General features: G+C 42.0%; 1 protein-coding gene across 9 annotated transcripts in view; it reads right to left on the bottom strand.

Moving 5' to 3' along the window:
• The window catches only part of mical3a (microtubule associated monooxygenase, calponin and LIM domain containing 3a), a 115,465-nt gene that overhangs the window by 32,305 nt on the left and 58,332 nt on the right, over positions 1-24,828 (bottom strand). For 8 of the 9 annotated variants that reach the window (XM_049575358.1, XM_049575353.1, XM_049575354.1 and 5 more), the window contains exons 4-29: positions 23,633-23,840; positions 23,346-23,462; positions 23,107-23,208; positions 22,269-22,424; positions 21,798-21,898; positions 18,225-18,482; positions 17,925-18,040; positions 16,621-16,747; positions 16,090-16,183; positions 15,921-15,950; positions 15,234-15,381; positions 12,944-13,140; positions 12,645-12,763; positions 12,469-12,531; positions 12,149-12,322; positions 11,065-11,166; positions 8,694-8,804; positions 8,138-8,200; positions 7,891-7,995; positions 7,608-7,712; positions 7,079-7,192; positions 5,504-5,608; positions 4,248-4,349; positions 3,670-3,856; positions 3,051-3,145; positions 2,776-2,869 (exon numbers count right to left, since the gene is read on the bottom strand). In XM_049575358.1, the coding sequence (XP_049431315.1) occupies positions 2,776-2,869; positions 3,051-3,145; positions 3,670-3,856; positions 4,248-4,349; positions 5,504-5,608; positions 7,079-7,192; positions 7,608-7,712; positions 7,891-7,995; positions 8,138-8,200; positions 8,694-8,804; positions 11,065-11,166; positions 12,149-12,322; positions 12,469-12,531; positions 12,645-12,763; positions 12,944-13,140; positions 15,234-15,381; positions 15,921-15,950; positions 16,090-16,183; positions 16,621-16,747; positions 17,925-18,040; positions 18,225-18,482; positions 21,798-21,898; positions 22,269-22,424; positions 23,107-23,208; positions 23,346-23,462; positions 23,633-23,840 (3,193 nt within the window). The remainder of the gene's footprint in view (positions 1-2,775; positions 2,870-3,050; positions 3,146-3,669; positions 3,857-4,247; positions 4,350-5,503; positions 5,609-7,078; positions 7,193-7,607; positions 7,713-7,890; positions 7,996-8,137; positions 8,201-8,693; positions 8,805-11,064; positions 11,167-12,148; positions 12,323-12,468; positions 12,532-12,644; positions 12,764-12,943; positions 13,141-15,233; positions 15,382-15,920; positions 15,951-16,089; positions 16,184-16,620; positions 16,748-17,924; positions 18,041-18,224; positions 18,483-21,797; positions 21,899-22,268; positions 22,425-23,106; positions 23,209-23,345; positions 23,463-23,632; positions 23,841-24,828) is intronic. The other variant, XM_049575359.1, reaches the window with a different exon arrangement.

Genomic DNA, 24,828 nt, shown 5'->3' on the forward strand with positions numbered 1-24,828 from the left:
TTCCAAAATGAAGTTTTTACAAAAATTTACAAAACCCTCAGAAATATTAAACGAAAACCTTAAAGCTACTGCAGGGCTAGTGAATTAGCTTGCTAAGCAGGTTGGTTATGCTAACGAGTGAGCTTGCCAATAGATTAGAATATTGGCGAGTTAGCTTGCTAAGTAGGTTGGCTATGCTAACGAGTTAACTTGCCACAAGACTAGAATATAAGCGAGTTAGCTTGCTAACTAGGTAGGTTATGCTAATGAGTAAGCTTGCCAATAGGTTAAAATATTTCGCTAACATTAAGAGTAAGGATAATGTCATTTTGCAGTTGCAAAGACCTGGACACATGTTCCCTCCCTACTGGCAAGCATACTTGTTAACAAAGCCTTCTTAGTTAGCAAGCTAACTCGCTAATATTCTAGCCTATTGGCAAGTTTACTCATCATTATAGCTAACCTACTTAGCAAGCTAACTCTTAAACCCCACAGTAGCTTATAAGGTTTTCGTTTATGTTACAATAGATTGTGTTCTATTTTACTAACTTCATTTTGGAAAACTAGCTTAGCTCTGAAGAAGCGAATGTGATGTGGGATGTTGATCCAGGAGCACATTCTACTTGGCAAAATCACGCTGTGCATGGTCAATCAGCTGCAGTGGTTTCCTTTTTGTCCTCTAAACAAGGCAACGCGCCTGTAAATGCAAAACAGCTGTGAAGAAAATTAGTTTCAATTTTAAGGTTCACCTTTCCACCAAAACAAACCGGAAATTAAAGGTTAAAGCGACCCATGACCTAACAAATGCTGTTGGCACTGTTATCGGCTCTCCAATATATACATGCATATCTTAAATATTTAAAACACTTAACATTATTAATTGTATAATGGGAATTACTAAAATATTAGAAATAGTGAAAAAGAAATTCTGGATTTATCCCTCTACTATCTGTGGCTTAACACATATTCTGATGTGCATCTTCTGGTTATCATAACACTATTTTTCCATGTCAGCTATCTTTTGTAATTTTATATTTCACTACCTTATCTAAAATGAATGTTACATATGTTTATAGTATTACTGCAGTTACTATTTTAATGTATAATACTACACTTGCCACACGATGCAGCAGGCCTACACTTAACTTACTTAAATTCCAATTAATCCTTATTAACTCAGCCTGTTCTGTCAAGCTCTTTCTAGTCTTGTTGATTATATTAAACAATAATATACTATCCAATTAATGTAGCAAAGGTGCACTATATTAAGCAAACACAAGTGGGTCTTAGCAGCAATCTACTGGGAGGGGGGAGTAAGAGGCTGGGGGATGCAGGAGGAGAGAGAGCAGCTGAGAAGGTCTGACAGAGGAGTGGAAATCACAAGAGAACCAATCACAGGCACGAATTCAAGCACTAGTAGAGCGCTCAGTTTTAAGCTGCTCTGATAGGAGGGGGAAAGGTAAAGCTCACAAAAGCACTGATACAGGCACTTCATCACAGATATGGTGAGTTTCAGTAAGAGGGATACCGTAGGTGCAAAACAGCTTACAGAGAGAAAGGAACACATCACAAAGCAGGCTCTAAAAGAAACACAACACAACAGGAGGAGGTAGAGCTAAAAAGTCACAGGCCACTAGAGGTTACAGTCACAACAGAATAAAGCTTGGCTCTTCATTAAAACGCAGGCAGGCAAAAATCACATTTAGGTTATTAACTCAGATTGTATAAATGTATTGCTGTTAGGGATGGGACGATATAAGATTTAATCACGGATAGCGATAAAAAACACTCACAATAAGATGATCATGGTGAATTTCCATTATCAGGATAATAATATAGTGTACAGCAGCAGGGCCAGCGACCATAAAAAAGCCTTGCATCAGCATCAAAAAACGCAAAAGATCTTCATAAATCATTAGGATATATCATATCAAAAGATATAATGCCATTTCAAGTAGTTATAAAAGTCTGTCTTTGTAAGAATGTTTGTTTTTCACGAAAAACAATTCTTAAAAATGAGTCTTAAGCATATTTTGGTGACAATCCAGGCCCAAAAAATTGCAATTCACAACATTATCCTGATAATCGTGATATTAAATTTTCATATCGTCCCATGCCTAGTTGCTGTACGCCAAAATTTAACTGATATTTCGAGTAAGAAAGCTGGCACATTACTGCCACATCTCATAATAAAATCAGAACAGGAAGAGACTTAGAAATAGTTAATATTGCTGCCTGGAGAGCTGATCAGAAAGAACTCTGTCCAACTCTTTTTTAATCACCAAGCCAAGGAAAATAAATAAATAAATTTAAGATGCATCATTCACTTCAAAAATTATGCTGCCAGAGGGGCTGCTTAACTGCCTCGACCAATCACAAGTCATTAAATGCAAAGAGATACAGAAAGAATGCTGCATCTTCAAGAAATAAATCAACCACTGAGACGAAGAATCACAAGATTTACTGTACATGAACACTCTGCAGGCTCAGTGAATCGATACAGTTGGCTAAATCTATACAATCCCAGTGACATTAGTTAGCAAAGGAAGTAAAGAAGGGGGAAAAAAGAAGGAGGGACAAGAGAGTCATGCTAGAGGAGGTCGAGCAGGACATTGATGGTGAGACAGCAGAAGAGGTAGATGCAGTAGGTGCACAGGAAGGGAGAGTCTAGGGGGTTGTGTGCCACCTGGTGGCAGGTCCAGGAGAACGTGCGGCGGAGGGTACGCAGCGGGACTCCCACGCCCTTGACCAGACGGCAGGGCGCAGCCACCACAGCAAGAGAGGAAAGTGGGGTACCTGAGGGCTGGAGCTCGGCCGAGGGGGCTGCCGCTGCCATGGCCCTTCCTGGTGCATCCACGGTTGCTGTAGGAGTTTGGGGCGCCTGGTTCTCCTGCAAAGACAAATTATGTTAACAACAGCTCCCTACAGAATATCTTAACTCTACTTCCCACATGTTCGCCCCTGTGGCTCTACCTCAACACTGCATTTTGAAGATAAAACAATTTCTTCATTGTTATGCCAGCCACTTCTGATTTCCACCAGGATTTTAACTAGTAAACAGAAACATGTACCTTAGCAGTGATTGGAGTGGGGGAGGGAGCAGGCCTCTTTCTCTGAGCATAGCCAGACAGACGGTAACAGTAGTGGGGCTTGCAGTAAAATTTCCCTGCAGGATGAAAGCAGACAGACAGCACAAAAGCAAATAAACTCCATGCATAAATAAATACACACTGCACATATTGCAAACTTCACCTCACAGAGTCCATAGGCTTTATCTCCTCTGCAGAAGTAGACTATGTGTTTGTTTGTGTTTAGAATAAAAAGATCTTCCTTTCTGCCTCGGTTCAGACCGTCAGTGGGTTTCTTAGTCCCACGGCTAACGCTGAAAAACAGCTACTCTGTCTCAATGAACAATCTGCTGCCTGTCCTTGAACACAATAGACACCTCCCAGAGAGGGAAAACATGGAGTCATGAGACTGCACTCGGATCTGGGGTCAAGTTGAGATTTATATGATTAAAACCGAGAGGTGCTGAAATTTCATGTGGTTACAGTGTCTTTCAAATTATTCTGGTGGCATACATGTGAAACTTGACACAGTCTATGTGTTGCTTTCAGCTCATTCATCCCAGTGTCACTGGGACACAATCACACAGGAAGGAAAGAAAAGTTATCTTAAAGTTAGCCTCACCATCCTCCACGTCAAAGGCGTAGGAGGACAGGCGTAGCGTTGTGCCACAGTAGTCACACTTGAAGCAGCTGCGATGGAAAAACTTCCCCTCTGCACTCAGCCTCTCCATCACATACACACGCTTTCGGCAGAAGAAGCACACATCACTGCCACCAATGTTGACGGGGAACTCTTTTCGGAGAGAGCCCTGTGGAAGGAAAGAGCGCTGATCAGTTTTTAAGAAAAAAAAAAAGGAGAGAGGAGAGGAGAGGAGAGGTTCAAACACATCAAAGCTTTAGTGGACATCACACAGCAGGCCCCTGTAGACGTATGCTGGGCACTGAGCTACTGTATAACCCAATGACGAAACCCCGACAGAGCAAGTCAGTGGTTATCTACAAACACAACAGCATCCTTAACAGCAGTTACTTGTGGAGCAAACACACACACTGCAGCTACAGGGAGACGGAGCAATGTTAAACTGTGACAACACATCAACGTATCAACGACACATCAGTGTATGAAACACCACTCTGTGGCAAGTGAGGCTTTGATCTGTGCAGCCACATGCCTTCCACCCCCGGGGGCAGCATGCTTACCGAATCCCTCTTTTCAGGTAGGGGCTTAGGTTCTTCCTGAAGCTGATTGGCTAGCTGCTCAGCCAATGAGCTAACTCCGCCTGTGTACATCCTTACATAGCGCTATGAACAGCGTTAGGGAGGGAGAAAAGAAGAGACAGGTGGACAAACATTAGAAAATGATGGATGAAAAAGGAAAATAACAGATGGGAGAAGTGCGAGGAGGAGAGCTTAAACACAGAGGGTGCTCACACACTATAGCGTCTGACAGGACTTTAAGACGTGACAAAGCGATGTTTCCATGCTCGACTGATCAAGCGTTCAGATGTGCCGGCAGTCCCACCGAACTGCTGAAGCAAATATAGCTCAGATAACTAAAAAAAGTTTCACTGTGCATTTTATTGCCGACAAAGAGAATAACTGGATTTGGGACATGAGAAAAAGAGATCAACAATCCCAGCGGTATGAAAGACAACAGCTACGAAGTGGTGCTTCTGTAACATCACTGCACGTATACATGCTCACACACTCAAATAAAGCAGTCGTGCATTTTTAATTCCATGCACACACACACACACACACACACACACACAGGGGCATTCACACTGTGCTGTTCTGTCACTGATCAAACAATAAATACGTAATCGAGCTGTCAGCATATGAAACCGTCACCATTAGTTTAAATAAATCTGCATCAACATTAAGTTTAAATCCATTTAAACCCAAAAAAGCCAGAATTGAGGTCAGTATGTAGCACAGAGCAAACATAAGCCGTGCAAACTATTACTCTGGATGAGATCTGAGCACGCTTTGCAGTCCCACCGCACTGCAGAGTTGTTACCCCTCCACAGTTGGAACTGTGCTCGTCAACATGGGAATTAAATGAGATGAGATTTTTCGCTGCCAAGCTGCTCTTCCAATCCAAAACAACTACTAGGGACTCCCTTGGCAAAATAGCTAGGAATTATAATTGAGTTCAAACGCATGCCAGCTAAGAGTATTCTGATATTTGTCCAGATAGAGTCACAGTCAAAAGGACTAATTACTCGCCCACGCAGTAATCACAGCAACTACAGGAAACAATTTACAAGGTGCAAATGAGTTCCTTCATATTTCACAACAAGCAGCCAGCTTCTGGAGCCAGTCTCAGGTGAGCTTAAGTCGTGTTACGCAACTCGTGTAACCAAGTGAGACGATGCAGCTTTGTGAAAGACCAAGTGCAGGTGCAGTGTGTTAGTGTTGCCACACTCCATTTATTCCAGGCGTGAAACGACTACCTGTCGCAAGGTGTCGGAGGTCGAGGGGGGAGAACCAGGGGGAGACTGGGCTCGGGCCAGGTGCCATTGTTCCATAAAAAAACGTGAGGGTTTCTTAGGGAGGTTCTTAGGTTCCAAAAATAGGAGCAAGAGAGGACAGTAGTTAAAAACTTTAAAAATGTTGATTTCACAATTTAAAAAACCGAATATGAACTTTTCTGTTTCACACAATTTCTGAAATAAAATTATGAAACCAATGTTTATTGTTTGGAGAGTAGCCTGTTGGTCAGCTTTACTCCCTCAGGGGCTCTATGCTAACACGCTAAAATCATGTCCTTAGTAGAGCAGCTTAGACTTGCAGCAAAGTTTTCCCAGTGGCCACTTGCAGTATTGCAGCAAAAAAATCCCCTGCGGCCCAAAAGAAGATTTTCCCTCAAAGACCACCATTATAAAAGAGTTATCTATAAAACTGTCAATATGTATTTATGATCCACAGAGGTTTTATACATGTAAAACTTTCTTCAAGCTGAGAAAAGCATTTTTAAAACCAGCCACGTCACTGCAACGTAAAGTCTACAAGGTAAGTGGGAACTCGTGGAAAAAGAAAGAGAAAGAAACACTACTACGCATATTCAGTGGGCTACATACCGTGAAGTAAACCCAGAAGGTAGAAACGTTTTTGGCATATGTGCAAGGTGAGTAACGCCATTGGAATGCAGGCGCCATCTTGTCATCCGGTATCTATATATATTATCAATCTATGGCTAGCACATATTGGCGAGTTTAGCTAATTTTTATTCAAAGTAACCTCCATGTTCTTTATATATGTCCTTTTTAATAACATTCCTATCTCAGCACCTGTGCCACCGACAAATAAAGTTACTTGAACTTGACTCAAACATTAACAAAATTAGTTGTGTATTTAACTTAAGCCATTCCCTCTCGTGTTTTACGCTGTTAAATGTAGCCTCCATGTTCTTTAACGTAGACTCACTGTATTTCAGACATCACCGTATGTGTGTGTGTGTGTATATATATATATATATATATATATATAATTTAAAAAATATAAAGCTTTTAGAGCATTAAAAATGCCTGCTGTCCAGAATAGTTGACATGTCCAGGCGCATCCCCAGAGACGCAGCAAGCAATCAAGCTAATAGTATTCCTATCTTAGCATCTGTGCCAATGACAAATATAGAAACTTGAATGTGACTAATCTCTGCGGTCGAGGTAAGCCACACAGGTCACTAAATAAAAAGAGATGCTTGTATTGTTTTGAGTTGAATTTCCTTCATCCCAAATAATTTTTTCATTCGATTACGATTTCATTTTACTGCTATGCTACTGCTAGTTTTACCATTATGAGTTCTCATTGACATGCTGCCCTCTTACAATCACTAGTTTGGCCTAATGATGTATGTTGACCCAGTAAACTAATGGCACCAACAATGTACTGGCAATACATGGATGATTTTGGTTGTCCAATCTCAAAAAGGTAAAGTTGACCAACAGCCCAAGTCTCCCAAATATCAACATAATATATATAAATATTAGACTGATAATTAGCTCTCTGTGTTAATAGAGAAATTTCACCTCTGGTTTAGGAGGCTTGCCCTCAAACTGAGAGGCAAGCTGCTCAGCCCTCTCCTGAATGCTAAGCACAAATATGGGCATTTCATCATCAGACTGCAGACGCCCTGCTGGCTCCTGCAGAGAAATAGATGATTCAATCACAAAAGGGATGTACAAAGAGGAAAATGTACTTATTCTTTGCCTTTTTAGTAGTTTCCAAAACAACCCCCTTTTTTCAAATAGCTTGTCATTGCGGTAAAGACCACAGATGGTTTGTAAGCCATTGTTTTCATAGTTCCAGCTGTCAGCCTTTAGTTCAAGCAGTATTGTAAGCCTGTGTGGGTAAACGATGAAAGCGATGCCCTGCAGTTAGTGACGCTATCTAGCAGACATACCTAGCGAAACAACAGACTACACTTGAGATAAATAAACAGGAACTGAACGAGCCTTCAAGTAAGGTTTTGCTCTCAAAAGTAAAAAACCCCCATAACAAGCTGTTTTCACAGAGGGCGATGTGTTAGAGTTTCAGTCCACAGCACCAAAACCTAACCTTTCTGGAGGAGTCAGGGGAGGACAGTGGTGAACCAGGACCTTCAGTTAGACCGCGAGCCAAGTGCCACTGCTCTAAAAAGAAACGGGATGGCTTTTTCTTAGGCTCCAGGGGGGGGCAGAGGAACAGTTGAAAGAGGGAATTAGACTTAGGACGATGTGCATACATACACCAAACAGCCTGACCTTTCCATGCAGCACACGCCCAGAAATGTACCACACAAAACATGATGACTCAACACTGGAGACCATGATCCCACAAAATGTCCATGCATAGTGTTCACCTTTGGTGGCCTGTCAGGTTTGCCTTTAAATCTGGAGATTAGGCGTTCAGCCCTCTCCTGTATACCAGGTATGTGAATGGGTCTTGGGTCTGTCATGCGCGACTCCTGCGAAGGAAGCTCTATTGAGACCTGATGATGATTTTGGGTGTAGCTTACAGAAAGAAATGCCTGATTTGTTCCATAAAGAAAAACCAATCACAAACAGTCATGACAAGCTGCACACATATCCATGCAATCACTCATTTACCCCGTATGTCAGAGGCATCTCGTAGTATTCGAGCTCCTCTTCCTCTGGACTTCTACGCAAATGCTTGAAGGCAGAGATGAGCACACACATACTGTATTAACACTTTGGTTTCGCATCAGGCACAAACAGACTCTTGCAAAAGGAGCTGTTGACTATCATGTTGGTGAACAGCTTGTTACGCTGAATCTCTGACAGCGCCTGACAATAAGTTACAACTACCCATGGTCCCCTGAGTCTACATTTATTTACATGCCTTCACATCCCAACAACATACCCTTCAGCAGGAAAACAAGCAGCTCCTCTGATAATGACACACACACTACCCACTCGCGGGGAAGTAAACAAGACTGTAACCTCTGTAGGAAGTTTATTTGGGGAAATACAGCATTTTGTTTCGTTGAAATCAAATCACAGGTACGGCAGACTTAATTAGAGAGGATGCGTTCAGAGGACAAAAAGCAGAGAGAGGGGTAAAGGGACACTAGATGGGTTTGCTGTGGATTTGTGGCAGAGATAGACAGACACAGACAAACAGATACAGCAGACTGTGTGTCACCTCTGAGTGAAGAGAGAGCGAGGAAGTGGAGGAGGAAGAAGGGAGCAGAATGGTTTTCTTTGGGCAGCTCCGAGAGCCCGAGGTGGACAGTTGGTCCGCAACGCTTCTGGCCTTCAGAGATGAGCGACAGGGAGAGCAGATTCAGCAGAAGATGAGGAGAATGATGATGAAAATGATGAGCTATTGCTAAGAGTGAATGTGCATCCTACTCCTTATTGCTGTCAATCACAGCAGCATGATACATTTTAATGCTTTCAAAAGCTTTTAACACTAAGCAGTGACATTACATCTAAAAATATATATGCATGAATACAAATTTAGTAATGCATTTGGTTATAGAGTTAATGTGGTGTCCTACTGCACTGTTAGCAATGCCTCACACTAGCGCACACACTTCCGTAAGCATACCCCCAATGAACAGACCACCCACAAAGTGTATATGGCAAAATAAAACTCTTATGAACAGTCAAATGGCTGTCAGCTAAAATAAATCCCCAAAGGGTGCTGCAATTTTGATAAAAAGTTTCAAGACTAGTGTATAAGAAGTTTTCTAATGTAAAAAAAATGACCGCTGACTACAAGAGTGGCTGAAAAAGTTCTACCCCAAACACTTTGTGTAGAGAAGTGCTTCGGATTATCAAGATTATTTCCAGTCTTAACAACTGACTAAGCTAATTTACTCAGCAGCGAGAGACTTAACTGTGCAGCGAGAGGACATTTAAGAACAGCAGTGAATTAAATCCATTTAAAGAGGAGAGTTTGAAGCTTTAAATCAATGTCTGTGAGGTGAATGCTTAATCTAGTGACAAGACAAAAAAAAGACAACTTTCTAAGCATCAGCAGGAGAAAACTGGCACTGTGCAGAGTCTCATTATTCGCATGAGGGAACAGTAAAGCAGGATGACGACCAGGCGGGCCAGCTGGCCACAGCTGGTCTTCTACTGAGGCTGGGGGAGTGGATGTAGCGCTGGATTGTATGTCAGAGAAAACTACATTTCGATACACCTACAAGTTGGGTTGGTGGCTAACGGAAAAGCAAGATGAAAGGGAAACTTGGTGTTTTAAACCTGGACTCTATTTTACCATGTTTTGTGTCTAAGTGACTAATGGAGACAACAATTTTTGGTACAGTATTAAGCATCGTAATCACAACAGGAAATTGTGCATTGTCAATTTACGTCCATTACAAATGTCAGTCGTCTCTGCCTACAAATTTGAATCTGTTTCCATTACAGAATCATTTTACTTTTATATTTGTAACACCTGGTTTACACACTGTCTTTAACATCAAGTTCAAGGACTTTTCCAGGCCCAATTCCCTCAAATTCAAGAATCCGTCACGGCATAGTCTGAGACGTGGATCAAAGTTAATTACTACACTGAGAATTTTAAAATGCAAACTAGCAGGCTTTACAGAAGCTCCCAGACAACAATTAAAAAGAGAGAGAGGCTTCAATGTGTGAACATTTCTCAATTGAGCAGTGTAGGTGGTGACAGGTAGAGCGCAAACAACGACACAACTGTGGGAGACACAAATGCAGACAGTGGAGTGCTGCGTTTTTACTAATGTTAAGTAAGAAAAATATCAAAGGAACTTCAACCTCTATTTTGCACAAAAATTCTATACATTTAAGTGCTTTACACAATGACCCATGTCTATTAATGTCTTTTTTAAGAAGCTTTCAAGGTCTTTATTGTCTTTTCCTCGAATTTACAAACTTTCAAGGGTTTCAAGGACTTGTGGGAACCTTGTGACAAGGTTTAGGAGTGATGAACACACCCCATTATTCCCATTTTTGATTGATCTGCTCGGTGCTTATTGTATAATGAGCTGTTGTCTGTCTGGCTCGGTGAGGCTACCTTCCCTTCCCCTTGCTTCTGAAGCCGATCCATTCCATCTGTAGAGGGCGTGTATCTGGACCTAATGGGATGTGAAAGGAGTTGGAGGACTACCAGGCCAGCCTAGCTACCCATACCTGCTCCCCTCTGTTGGGCAACGTCTGACACTTGATCATTTCTTTGTAGCGAATGCTCAGCTGCTCCTGCTGCTGTGTGCGTCTCTGAACCAGACGGGAGAAGCAAGTAGGAGAGACCATGAAGGTGGCGCACACTTATGTGTCTCTCACACAAACAGACACACACACACAAAGCTAGCCTATTTAATTGAGAAGCTATGAAGAAATCAAGTAGTTAGTTAACCACACAACCAGATCTGCATGCTAACTAACAGAAATGGTGAAGCTCAGGCTAGTACAGGTCAGCAGCACAAAGCAGCTTTCCCCACTACGGCACACCACAGGGACATACGGTTAGAAGGTCAGCCTAGTCGTTAGTCTCTATAGGGATGAGCTGGGGCGGTTCCACTCTTTACCTTTCTCCATGCTGGGACAGGCGCCAGCTGCACTGGCTCATTCACAGGGGTCTGGGGCAGGCTAAGGGGCAAAAGTTGGTCCAGATTGGGCAGAGAGTCCCCCTTTATGGTCAGATAAAGACAAGGGTGGCCAGTAAAAGGCCCAAATAACCATGCAAGGCATCATGAAACAAGGAGAGAGAGAAAAAGAAAGAAGGAAGTGAATCATGAGAGGATGGAGTCACGATGGTTGGAAAATGTGTGATCATAACTAATAAGGAAGTGACAGAGAGTCATAAGGAGATCGTGCTGAGAGAGCTGTATCGTTTTCATAATAGCACTTAGAGATATTAAACAGTAAATCAGGCATGCAGAATGTACATGAATAATAGATGGAAGGAGAGGAAATATACAATTGTGTGCATAAAGTATCTTTAGCCAAGCAACTGCTCCGCTATTCAGCCTACATAAATCCCCACAAAGCTTCAAGTTTTGTAAGTCAAGTTTTGTAATAACATAATCAGCTAATTTCATAGATGTGTGATGGCCAAGCGATACACAAACAGAAGCTTTACATTAAAAAAAAAACACATCAAATAAGAAGCCGCTTTCCAAGACACACAGTAACAAGACATTTTCTCAAACAGCAACAGCTGAGAGTTGTCTTTCATTCTATCAACAATACTGTCTAGTGTTCCCGTTGCCCACTCCTCCCTCCCACTCTCAGCGGCAAGCAAACCAAAGCTCTGCGAACCAATTCACCCGAGCCCCCCGAGCTCAGTCAGCACTGTGAGGCCGGCCTACATGACCCAGGAACAATACCCGGCCTGACCAATATTAGCATTCTGGACCTGGACTCATTAATACAGTGGCCTACAGCTCGTCAATCACGAGACTAGAGGCCCTGTCACACAGCAGGAACTCTATATGATCATCAAAGTATTCAATGTAAGGAAAAACAAACCACAATGCAAAAATAATCTAAACTCCCACGACTTCCAGAAAGTCTGACCATCTATTCCTTGTTACTCAGTCTTTCCTTAGTGGCAAGCTTTTTTTTTTCCAGTTGTGATACCACAAAATGAACCACGTGACTTCCCCGTACCTGTCGTTTAAGTCCCGTAGGCTGCGGAGCGTTCTCCTCGAACTTGGCGAGCAGCTGGGTGGCCATGACTTTGACTTTGTTGTGGTTCCCTGCAGCACTGGAGTCCATTTTTCTCTCCGACAGGATGGCTGGGACAGACGGCCTGTCGTCACGGCCGATCCTGGATACCTCCTCCTGTGAGAAAGTAGAAAAACAGTCAGACCTGTCTGCCTGCTGCTGTCAGTCCAGAGGGAGTAATTAGTCTTTTCTGGTCGGATAGGCTGCTCAAACAATACTGAAAAACCCAACATCCGAGACGCTCTGTTGTCAGAACTACTCACATCCTCAGACTGGCTGGTTTTCCTTCTCTTCCCCAAACCGTCTACGTCCTTCTCTTTTTTGTCCTGTTGATGACATATCATGACCTTTTTTTACTCCTACTATGACAATGAAGTGACAAAGTGCTATAACTGATGTATAAAGATGGATCAATGGATCCCAACAGACAGACACTAACCTTCGGATTTCGTTTCCTGGATATTGCTATGCTCTGACCAAGTTTGCTGAGGAAGGAGATGGGAGATTTGGTGCTGGATATCAGCGCTGCCTTCTCCTCAGGACTCAAGTTGTGGTTGTCTGAACAGAAATCCACAAAAAAGGAGGATTAAGAGGATAAAGAAGCACTTTAAATCCTCTTAGTATTATGGGTAATCATGATTTCAAAACATCTGTCAAAAGACAACCCTTCTGTAATTACAGACACCTCCCAAACACAGATTACAGAGCCAGCAGCTCTACTGTAACACCGGCTCTCACCTCCAGGTGGCACTGTGTCCTTAAACATCTCATAGAACTGGCTGAGGTACATGACCATAGAGAGCTTGTCTGGCTCTACCACAGAAGACATCTCCTTGCCAGTCATGCAGGGCGAGATGCCAAATTCCCTCTCCGCCACGTCGAAGCCCAACTGGTTGTTCTTCTCGTGGTCTCGTTCATCCAGGGAATCAAAGTCACTGAGGGCAGGAGGGATACGGAGACAGAGGGCAAAGGAGAGAATGAGATGGGACAGATAGATGGAGTGAATGTTATGAAGAAAAGGGTGCTCATACACATTAATCTCAAAAATCTTATATCTATGCTGCTACTGTAAATGTAACACAAACACACACACACACACACACACACAGGCTACACTCTCACTACTAAATTTTGCATATTTTTGACATCAAATTGAGCTGTGATTTTTGGTTTCATCAGTGGAATCTGAAGGATGAAGTTATATTAACATCTTACAGTATGAAAAAAATACCAGTGGCTGTCATATTAAAAAATGACCTTCTTTGTGTATTGTGATTGAGAGGTGATTATAGTTAATTCAAACCCCAATACTGTATTACACACCATATAAAATGTGCTTGAATATTCTTACAAAGTACAGTAAGAGCAACTGAGGTGGACTTAAGGTGTACCAAGGTGTGACTTTTTTGGCCACTTGGGGGCAGCAGAAACAAGCTGGTGTCACCCAGGTGGCAAATAGGTAGCAAACAGCTGCTTATTTACAAATCACAGGGAAATATTGTTGGTCATTATTCATTTTGAGTCATGTGTCTGGCCAAAGAAAATGGTGAGAACTGTCGAACAGCATTTTCCAAAGCCTAAATGAATGTCCTCAACTAAAGAAAACAGAAAATATTCACATTTAAGAAGCTGCAATAAGAGAATTTTGACTGTTTTTTCTCTTAAAAATCTTTTAATTACTCACCAAATTACTTGGGGATTAATTTAATAGTTGACAACTCATTGACACCTGGCAATGTAAGTGCAATACACACTCCCCTTTCAGCTCAATTGTTCTCTCTACCAACTCCAAAATGGAATATCGAGATCTTGAGATGCTAAATGCTCCACTGTGTTCACTAGCTAATCGCTAACTTTTGTCTGTTGTGGTTGTGGGGTCAAACAAACAGTTACAGTGCAGACTGTGAAACAAAAACAATGAGCTGACAGATGATTTAAAAGCTCAACAGAGCTGAGGGAAACTGCCAAGTCGGGGCGGCAACTGTGGGTCTGCCACTATAAGCAACCCTTATCACATTACACATTCATTTACCTATTGTTAATATAAAATTAATGATTAGTGCAGCTTTGAATTCCTTTAATAGAATCAGAATATTATGACTGGTGATCTCCTATTGTGTGTTGTGATGACTCAGCAAAAAACAGGGAGCAAATCTATACTTTCTGACCACAACTAACCAGCAGCTTTGAAAATAATGGAAATTAACTGACACTGAGTATGCCTGCATTAAACACTAATGAAGAAGCATTTCTGTACAGCAGGCTACTGCTCAAGTTGTGGAAAACATTACCGTAAATGTCATTATACTGCAGCTGAAAATACCATTAAGGCGAGTCATCAATACATCTCAACTGCACATGCAGTCCATTTAAAAGCATTAGCACTAGAACATCACATCAGGCACAGAATGGACCCCTCACTCAACCTCTCTTTACCATCCGTCTTCTACATGTGTACACGTGAAGGCGGTTTTCCCCAAGGTATCTCCACTCATCACTCTCCCTCCCCTCCTCCCATCATCTGGCCTCTTAAAGGCAGCCGAGCACAACTGCTGCACTACTTGGTAAAGGTCAGGCAGAGCACAGACACTAATAGCTTATAATGTTAATTGCCACGTTGCCTCCAGAGGGTAACAAACTACATTAGGCAATGCGGATGGAGACTGTGTTGTTTATCGTGTGTGTAAGTGTAAGGAGAGTGTTTATGTGTGTGTGTGGGAGGGTAAGCCGGGATATGAGGAGGGACCCAGAGAGGCCATTACGACTGGTAGCTGTCACCTCATTTACAGTGATGTACTGCTCAATAGCATGGTCCCAACCACACAGTAAACATCATTTGCAACCAACAAACTCACATAAACACAGCAGGCCAGTCATTCCAGGCACAGCAGCTGTTTTAACCCTTTCACTCGAACCATAAAGGGACACACTTGGCGAAACATGTTTTCTTGCAGACAAAATTTGCCATCTGTATTAATCTGGCCTTCCTGTGGCATGTGCTGTGTGTGTATTCCTCTCAGATACTTACATCAGGTCCGGCCTGTAGCGGTCAATTAGGGCGCACAAGGCCAGACCGCTCTTCCAGGACATTGTAAGGTCCGTTACATTGACATTCCTGTATCCCTCTGTTTGTCTCTGGCACCAGTTCAGCAGCTTACTGGATCGAGCTATGGATTCTGGTGCGGCAGGAAGAGGAAAATTAAAGGCTTGATGGTAAAGCAGCAGGTTGAGCAGTATGTGAATTCCACATGGAAAGAAATATAAACCGTTTCTGGGCAGCACTACACATCTCTTGCTGAGCAATCTCATGGCCTTGGTCAGGCAAGGCTGAGCATAGCATCATAAAGTTTTGTCATCCATGGCATCATCATCCATGTTAGTACCGCTTTTAACCAGCCAACGTGAAAGTATTATAAACTGTGAGCAAATTTGTAAAGAAGGAAAAGGATGCAAATGAGGGGTTAGGAGAGGATGCAGAACTCACAGGAAACCTTTACAACAGCTAGAGTGGATATTAAACGTTGAATAAAACCAGGGAGTTTGAATGAGAGTATCATACCTAGTTAGTACACGCAGAATAATGTCAGAGGCTGCAATCAGTCCATTAACACTTCCATCATTCCATTATTTATTATTGTGTAGCAGCTTGACTTTCAAACTGTTAAAACTATTAGGGGTCCCTGAAAAGCAACACCATGCATTCGGACTTTGTTACCTTGCAACTGCTTGTCAAGCAGGCAGTTGTCTAGAGTGGAAATAGTTCATTGTTACATTTCAGCAACAGTGATTGCAGCAAAATCCTACACTGATCAATCTGCACATCAAAGAATTTTCCATTACTAACAGTTTATACTGTCCTTATGAAGCATGTGAAAGATACAAACCATTCCTGCCCAACTTGGGTGTCGACGAGTTGATCACATTTTCGATTTCAATGCGCATTTCCCTGGTTTCCCCTGTGTCACAGAGGTGCCTCACCTGCAACGTACACATAACTGTTACACATGTGAACTTCTAGAGATGTTCTGATACCATTTTTTTCCTTCCCAAAATGATTCTGATACTTGATCTTACAAAGTTGTACCACTGCCTTAAAAAAATAACTAACGGCAGTGCACTATTAATCCTGTATAGATGTGAAATGATTGCTATTCTTTTAGAGCAGTAAAGAAGAACTGATGTCTGGGAATACTGTTTTATTTGGGTGTGCAACTACTTACAAGTTTATTAATAAATTACATGGTATTGGTTCGCTACATAGGCTCACATACTCGCCAATACCCAATCAGACATTTTAGGTAGTCTGGGAGGTATATTCTGGTACTAGTGTCAGAACAACTCTATGAAATTCCAAACAAACTGTGTTACATGCTTATCAAAGATGGCAGCTGAGGTGTGTTAGCTCCCATACTCACCTGGCTGGGCTTGAGGAAGTTAAGGCTAATGTTGGGGTAACGTGTGGTTGGGTCCACGCTGTACTGACTGAAGTTCTTACTGACGTTCTCTGGTGTGGTTTGAGGCAAGAGACGGTATATACTCTCCCTAAAGTGAAGATGAACACATTCAATATATTCCTATGTAGAATATAAGCAGAGTCTTAAGGTCTTAACACATCTGGGGCATTTTTTTGTGTGCCATTAATTTGAACATGAGTATATGTTTTCAAACTGTTTTTTTCATAAGTACCTTCACAAAGAATGGAGTATTACACAGCAAAAAAGCAACTTAGGTCAATTTTTCTATGCTCTAGTACCATGAATAGAGGCACAGGGTGTCTACAGGTATAACCAAGTTAAATTTAAGACTGTTAAAGACCTTTTTAATACCACCTTATATGAAATTTAAGACCAAACCTGCAATGGAAATACACATAATACATGTGTGCATGTGTGCGACACACGTGTAGATACCCAAATAAACCCACTGATGTCAGTTCAAAATGAACAGTAAGGAAAAATGACAACAATTGGGTGAGTTTAAGTTTAATATAAAAAGGGAAATAGAAAATCTCATTGCTGTCACAGATGCTATTTGTTATTGCAATATTCAGAGAAATACCGCAGGAAAAAAATCTTCTTCTTAAGTCTGTCCAGTCGGGTCATTGGGTCTGTCAGGCTGGAGAAATTTTCATGGTAATGTAACCAAAGATATTTAAGACTCATTGAATCTGAATTTAAGACAATTTAAGACTTTTAAAGCCTTATATTAAGAATTAAAGGACGTGTGACACCCTGAGGCATCAGGTGTCAAACAGACGTAGCATGTCACATAGTCACATCGCCGCCAGTATAAATAGTTTTGAAGCAGGCGAGTATTTTGCATTTTTGTGTTGTTTATTTGTGTGTTGGGAGGAAAATATATGGAGAATAAATGGCAACAGATTAAGAGAACACATTATCACTGATATCAAAACAGCACAGAGAGTTACAGCAGAACAGAGGAGTCACATTCCATCCTGTTCTTATGAGAACCTCTTATCCTATTAGTACAAGCAGAGGTGGGACTGATGCTTGCAATCACATACAGGCACATTTCCTAGTAAAGCACTTAGAGATAAAAGGGTGTGTTTGAAGAGAGAGAATATGTGCGTGTGTGTGTGTGCGTGTGCGTGTGCGTGTGTGTGTGTGTGTGTGTGTGTGTGGCTGTGTGCACGTGTGTTTGCAAATGTAAGTACAAGAGAAGGGTGAGTCTCTGCATTTCAGTGTTTCAACACCCTCACCTCTCAGCCAGAACCTCAAGAGGAGTTTTTCCCTGAGCCCAGCTCCTCACCATCCAGCCTGAGTCCATTGCTGCCAGGAAACCTCGGGCGATGCCGGTGCCCATGGGCCAGAAGGGCTGGAGACAACAGCGAACACCACATTAAACCACCAAATATGGCCACATAACAGCCATGGATATGACAAAAATGGGTAAAACAAAAAAAAAGTTTTTCTTTAAAAAGATTTAAAGAACAACTTCAGGTGTACAGTAAAGCGTAGTCTTTATGGACAACTTCAAAAACTTCTGCCGTCTCGCTCACCTCCAACAGGCTGTCGCCCACGAGCGCCACCAGGAGCTTGTGGCCATTGCGTTGGCGCACCATGGCTGCGTTCTCTGAGGCATACATGCAGGTGAAGTCGAACATGGCTACGTCTGGCTGGCCGTAGTGGTTGATGGCAAAGTCCAGCGTGGGCAGCTGGTGGTTTGTGGAGAAATCGGCAGCCTCGCGGGCGTAAGACAGCAGGGCAGCCTGGTCCACATTAGCCCTGGACAGCAGCATCTCTGTGTCTGCATAGTCCTGCAGGAGAGATAAGAGAGATGAGATTAGAAGTGGCATTTATACAAAAACTGATAAAAGCAGAGATTTCCAGGGAAATGTGATGAAACAGTTACAACAATCAGCAGTTCAGGCAGTAGCAACAGAGTCTCCAAACTAAACCTAGGCATGATGCAAGACTTACTCAGCATATAAAAACATTGGGCGGCAGCTACATACCAAAACTATAGACAAGGAACAGCCAAGTCTGTTGCACTTAAGCCAAGGCATGGTCTTATACTTAAGTCCCATTTTACAGGAAAAAAAAAAAACTTGCACTGGATATAAAAAGACTATTTACACCTGGTATCAGCGTGCAATCTGCATCTAGGCAAGTTATGTGATTAAGGGAAAGCACATTATTAAAAAGGTGCAGAACATGCAGAACACTTTGCAGTCACACTGACCACACCCCATTTGGAGTTGGTTTGGCTCTTACTGTGATCTTATCTCAGCCAGCAGTTTATGCATCTGTAAACCTTGGCCACATAAAGGTCACCTAAATACACCCATTCCTGACATCCCAAGTAAACCCTGCAAAAATCTGCATACTGAATACATGAAGATATCAAACTATAAAGCAGCATCGCTACCCTCAACCTGGCACGGTCCATGTTTGTAAAATACAGTTGTTCTGAAAACAATATCATTATCGTAAATACCTTTGATACTGACAGTTTATGCACTGCTCTTACACCATTAAATTTAAAAAATCTTTAGTAGTGTGGAGAAACTTCAGATTTATACAGGTGCTCTAAAACAGTAGCACGTTGCCCTGTACAGTCTTTTAGAAAGGCAGACAAGAACTGATTTCTGGTAATTAATGTAATGTTAGCCATTAGCGAAATGTCAGAAATTTGGCAATATATGCTGAATCATAGAAGGTTCTATGTATATGTATATGTTAAACAAGGTTTTAACCTGAATAATACTGTACAACAACAACAGCCATCATTTCACATTAATACAAAGTTAGTAGTATATGTATAATTCTCAAACGCAATGGTATCGGATCAGTCCTTGGTATCAGCCAAAATGCATGTTCAGGTATCAGAATTGGTATTAGGAAGAAACAAATGGTTTTGGAACATCTCCATTGTAAAAATCTGTCTGCTCAACCAAACTTGGTTGCATATTCATTTCTAAATCTCAATGCCAGCACAATCATGACACTGCAAATACATGTTAATAAGGTGTGAATACAAAGGCATGTAAGCAGATATTATTTAGATTCAGATCATATGTTAATAACTGTTGGAAAGTAGAGCCAAAGTGACACTAACATAAGGGATGGGAATCTCTGAGCACCTCACGACTCCATTCACCTCCGATTCAGAGGGCCACGATGTAACTAGCAATTCTCAATGCATCGTGATGCATCAAATTTTTGATTTTATGATTTTTTTTTTTTTTTACTGTGTAACTACTTGCTTCTGGGGCGGCACGGTGGTGTGGTGGTTAGCACTCTCGCCTCACAGCAAGAGGGTTGCCGGTTCGATCCCGGGCGTGGGAGCCCTTCTGTGCGGAGTTTGCATGTTCTCCCCGTGTCAGCGTGGGTTCTCTCCGGGCACTCTGGCTTCCTCCCACAGTCCAAAGACATGCAGATTGGGGACTAGGTTAATTGGTAACTCTAAATTGTCCATAGGTGTGAATGTGAGCGAGAATGGTTGTTTGTCTCTATGTGTCAGCCCTGCGATAGTCTGGCGACCTGTCCAGGGTGTACCCTGCCTCTCGCCCGATGTCAGCTGGGATAGGCTCCAGCCCCCCCGCGACCCTCAAGAGGATGAAGCGGTTAGAAGATGAAGACTACTTGCTTCTGTGAAATCATAGAATATTTGTAACGACCAATAATTTAAATAAACAGATTAACTTTCTTCCAGTATCTTTTATCAATACAATTGTAGTGAGGTATAATATAAACACCATGCACATGTTTATGGCCGTTATGTTTCACCATCCAGTTGGTTCAGCCGTAAGGAACATACAGCTGAGTCTTACAAAATTGTCACATATTGACTTCTCTGCATCGAGACATAATCTTTCAAGGGAGAATGACATTTCCTCGATCTGTGAAGCTATTCAGACTATCTTAGATATTCTACTGTATGTAGGAGGGCAAATAAAACCTCACAAAATTACTAATAACATTAAAAACAGCTGTGTAATAATTTATTGTGACAGTGGTATGTGTCATTTGGCAGTAGTGACATTGTGTAAACTTAGGAACAATTCAAAGTTGACAGCCCCTTTGAAACTTCACGGTGACACAAAGAGCTACGAACACTTGTAGTGGAATGAACTGTGCAGTTCACAAGTCTCTCCAACATGTAGCATCAAATCACTGCATGCTTTCAAAGTGACATGTTTTCACAGAGGGCGGTGAGAGGCACATTCTTCCATCTTCGGGCTCCCTGGCTATGCAGTGCCAGGCTGGCGGTGGAGGTGATTTTGGGTGAGGGGAAGGGCAGGGTAGTGGAAGATATGAATGAGGGCTGTTTTCTGATCTGCAGCGCTGCCTTGATCTGTGTGGACCCGGCGCTCTCCTACCATCGCTACCACCCTTCCTCTATCCCCTTTCCAAGAGGGCAGGACAAAGTCAATTACATTGCTATAAAAGGATCTGTCTAGGACTCTGTATTAAAAGGGAACTTCCAGAAGTTACTACACCAGTAAGTTATGACTTTTCATTAACACATGCCTTCATACTCCAAATCCCCTCAGGCCTCAGTTTATACCAAAACCTCATTAATGTCATCAGCTCACCATGAAAACATACACAGACTTGTACTCACATCTAAAAGGATCTGAAGAACAATTATGACTGTGATGAGGGTTGCAGAAATGCTAATTCAAGGGACGTTTAAGGCCATTTACAATCCAGAAAGCCACCACACAAACACAGCATACCTTCAGTTATATTTGTACATGAAGACAGACATGCAAAAAAGCCTTTCCTGTTTCCTGTGGAAAGTGGCCAGGGAAAGGAAACTACCTTGTAAAGCGAGGACACAAACACTCAATAAGTGTGCTTGAGTTGGCAGTTTGTTCCTGAACACTGTTGGCTTGGTTAGACCATTAGGCTGATACTGGGCAAAAACAGAAAGAGCATAAAAAGACTCAAAGAATGAAAGAGGGTGAGACGAAAAGAAAAGAGAGAAACAGACTTTTGATTTTGTCAGCCTGTGCGTGCATATAGCCTTTATGTCTACTACAGAGAGACAGAATGAGATGCAACAGTTTTTAAACGCACACAGACACCCAACACGTCGAGCTGAGATCCAGTCTTTGATCACTCACATTCAGAATGACTCCTTTCTCCAGCAGGCTCTGTTTTTTGGCAGTCATCACAAAGTAGTGCGTGTCATCCTTGTAGTAGACAATGTTTTCCAGGTCAATACCTAAAAAGCCCAAGAGAAGAGATGTACTGTTATATAGCAAACGCAATTGGTTTCCTTATGCCATGGTTGGCTGTCATGTCGTCATTAGAGGAGCAATTACCCGACTCAGAGCACATAACCAAAGCCCCAGGGACATTGTCGTGTCAGCAATAAACTGTGGCAGGCTTGGCATCGGACCTAATGTTAAGCATTTTAATTGGATGAGCTGAAAAAATTCAGAAATGTGTCCAAGGACAGGATGATTTCTCTTGTTTACCTCCACTACTCCCAGGAATTGCTATTGCTTTTTTGAAGCTGTATCCTGAGGTGTTGTGTCTTACAGTTACCTCAAAAAAAAAAAAAAAAGCAGTAAAACAGATCCGTAACATACCTGTTGCTTCTCTGAGGTCTTGAAAGAACTTCTGGTTAAAGATGAAGGCCACGCCGCTGATCTCCTCAACCTTTGCCTCCGCTGTCGTGTTCCTGTTAATGAAGTTTGCAGTGATGGCAATGGCAAGCTTGCCCCTGAACTCCTTACGCCGAAACCCTAGAGGAAATTACAAGAGGAAGAGGAAGCCTTTCAAGGTCAGGAATCAGAGGGCACAGACCTGCGACACCATAAATCCAAAAACAAAGAGTAAACCCAACCACTTATGTGCTCATGTTTGCTTTTACGTCAAACTGCACACTGCACAATATAAATGCAACCAGATGTTCTGCATCATGACAATGTAAACAGATTTCTAGTTTTTCAAGCCGTGTGATTACAGTTCATAGCCGTCCCAGAGGGAACCTGATGCTTCCCTTCATTGATGCTGCAGTCAGTAGTACAGAGAGGGGTCATGGTACTTTACTCCACAGGGGTTCCTGTTGCCAGTGTGGCTGTGTGTGAGGCCCTAACACTCATAGAGGAAACAGACAGCCAATTCAACAATTCCCTTTTTGCTCCACCAGGACAGCCGTCAGAAATGCTCTTTGGACATAGCAGCCAGACACAAACAAACACACACATACACAGATGTGCACAAATGTTCATTCATTCACACGAGGCACGGAGTGAGGTCAGGCACTCGACCACAGCTGTACACAAGTGAGATCATAATCGTTGTGACTAACCTCCAAGTCGGCTTAGAAAAAACAAATAGTGCTGTTTGTGCTTCGCCTTGTTCAGTCAAGGGGAAAAACGGCATTGCAAATGCATTTCTCCCAGTCAGTGCATGTGGACTTGCCTGGTAGCGTGTTTCTCCTTCCATCTGCTCCAATGATGACATCAAACTCCAGCTCATTGACAGGGTGCGTCCTGGGGTGGACCTCAGCCCTCCAGCCTATCCCTGAGAAAACATAGCATGTGTAATCAGACAGAAATGTATCAACAGAGCCAGCTTAGAGACTTAGTGACAGACCAAACACATGTTCTGTTTCCATTCATTTTTCTTCGGCTTGTCTTCTAGTAGTTTGACTCACTTACTTTCAGTCTCTTGATCTTCAGGGGGCTCAATAAGACCCTTGAACTCTACGTTGACATGGATCTCAATGCCCAGCAGGAGAGCCACTTTGAGCAGCATCAATTGAAGCTGACGAATACCTATAATACAATACAAAGAAGGAAAGAAAATGTGAATGAACTGCAAAACCCACAAATGCATCTTCCAAGTACATACAATACATAAAAATCGCTTCCTACAAGCAAATATGCTATGTGCAGTATGTTAGTAGTGTATGCACAGGAGGGCAAAACATGTCAAGTGTACTCACTGATATGATCAATAGCACCAGCACAGAACTTTCCATAGAACTTCTTGGCCCCGAGGCCCCTGAGGTCCTGGATGGTGAAGGGCCAGAGGTGCAGCACATTGTTCCTGGAGAAGGCATCTCTCTTCTCCAGCAGCACCACTCTGGCCCCTAGGAAAGCCAGCTCGATGGCCGTACGTAAGCCGCATGGTCCCGCACCAATGATGAGACACTAAATACAGAGAGATGCAGATATTGTAGACAAGCTATGAGAAAGATGTCAACCATACACATGGATAACCAAAGTCAGGACAACAAAACCACTGCTAATCTTTCACCACAGACTAAAAATCTATCTAGTCAGACTGTGTCTCTGCTTGCACTTGGATCTCACCTCTTAAAAAAGCACTAGCTCACCAACATGCTTAAGTTGTTTATTTGAGTTTAAATGCACCTATTGTAAGTCACTTTAGAGAAAAGCATCTGCCAAATAATACGAGGCAAATAATGGGATGCAACCCACGAAGAGAGTAAAAACCTACAAAGGCAATGGCTGATGAACTAAAACACGCTAACAAAAATGATCATTTTAGCCATGTTTCCTTATTTTAGCTTGACCCCTAAGCTAAAAAAAAAAAAAAAAAAAAACACGACATAAAAAATAAGCTAACATAAAAGCATTGGCTAAATAATATGAGGTAAATAATGGAACGCAACACATGAAGAGAAAAAATCTAAGGCAATAGTTGACGAGCTAAGATAAGCTAAGCTAACTCAAGCGAGGATAAGTTAAGCTAAAATAAGCTAACATAGTTAAGTATTTTAGCCATGTTTCCTTATTATAGTTAGACTTCATGATAACATAAGACATAACATAACATAAGCTAACATAGTTACTTATTTTAGCTAGCTTGATTTAGCTTGACTTCCAAACTAAAACCAGCCAACTTAAGAAACATCATGAGCCACATAACTTAGGCTAGGATAACATAAACTAAGATAACATAACATAAGTTAACATGAACTAAGATAAGACGACATAGGCTAAGCTAAGCTAAGTCATCTTGGAACTTCAACTAATTATATTTTTTGAGATAAATGCTTAGTATTTCACTGCTGGAAATTTGGTCTTTTATTAAAACTAAGCTGTCTATGCAGTAAAAAGATTGGTGCTATATGACCAGAGACAACAGAGTAAAACGACTGTGGCATTTGCTTTT

The sequence above is a fragment of the Epinephelus fuscoguttatus genome, linkage group LG4 (assembly GCF_011397635.1).
Source record: "Epinephelus fuscoguttatus linkage group LG4, E.fuscoguttatus.final_Chr_v1".
Taxonomy (NCBI): domain Eukaryota; kingdom Metazoa; phylum Chordata; class Actinopteri; order Perciformes; family Serranidae; genus Epinephelus; species Epinephelus fuscoguttatus.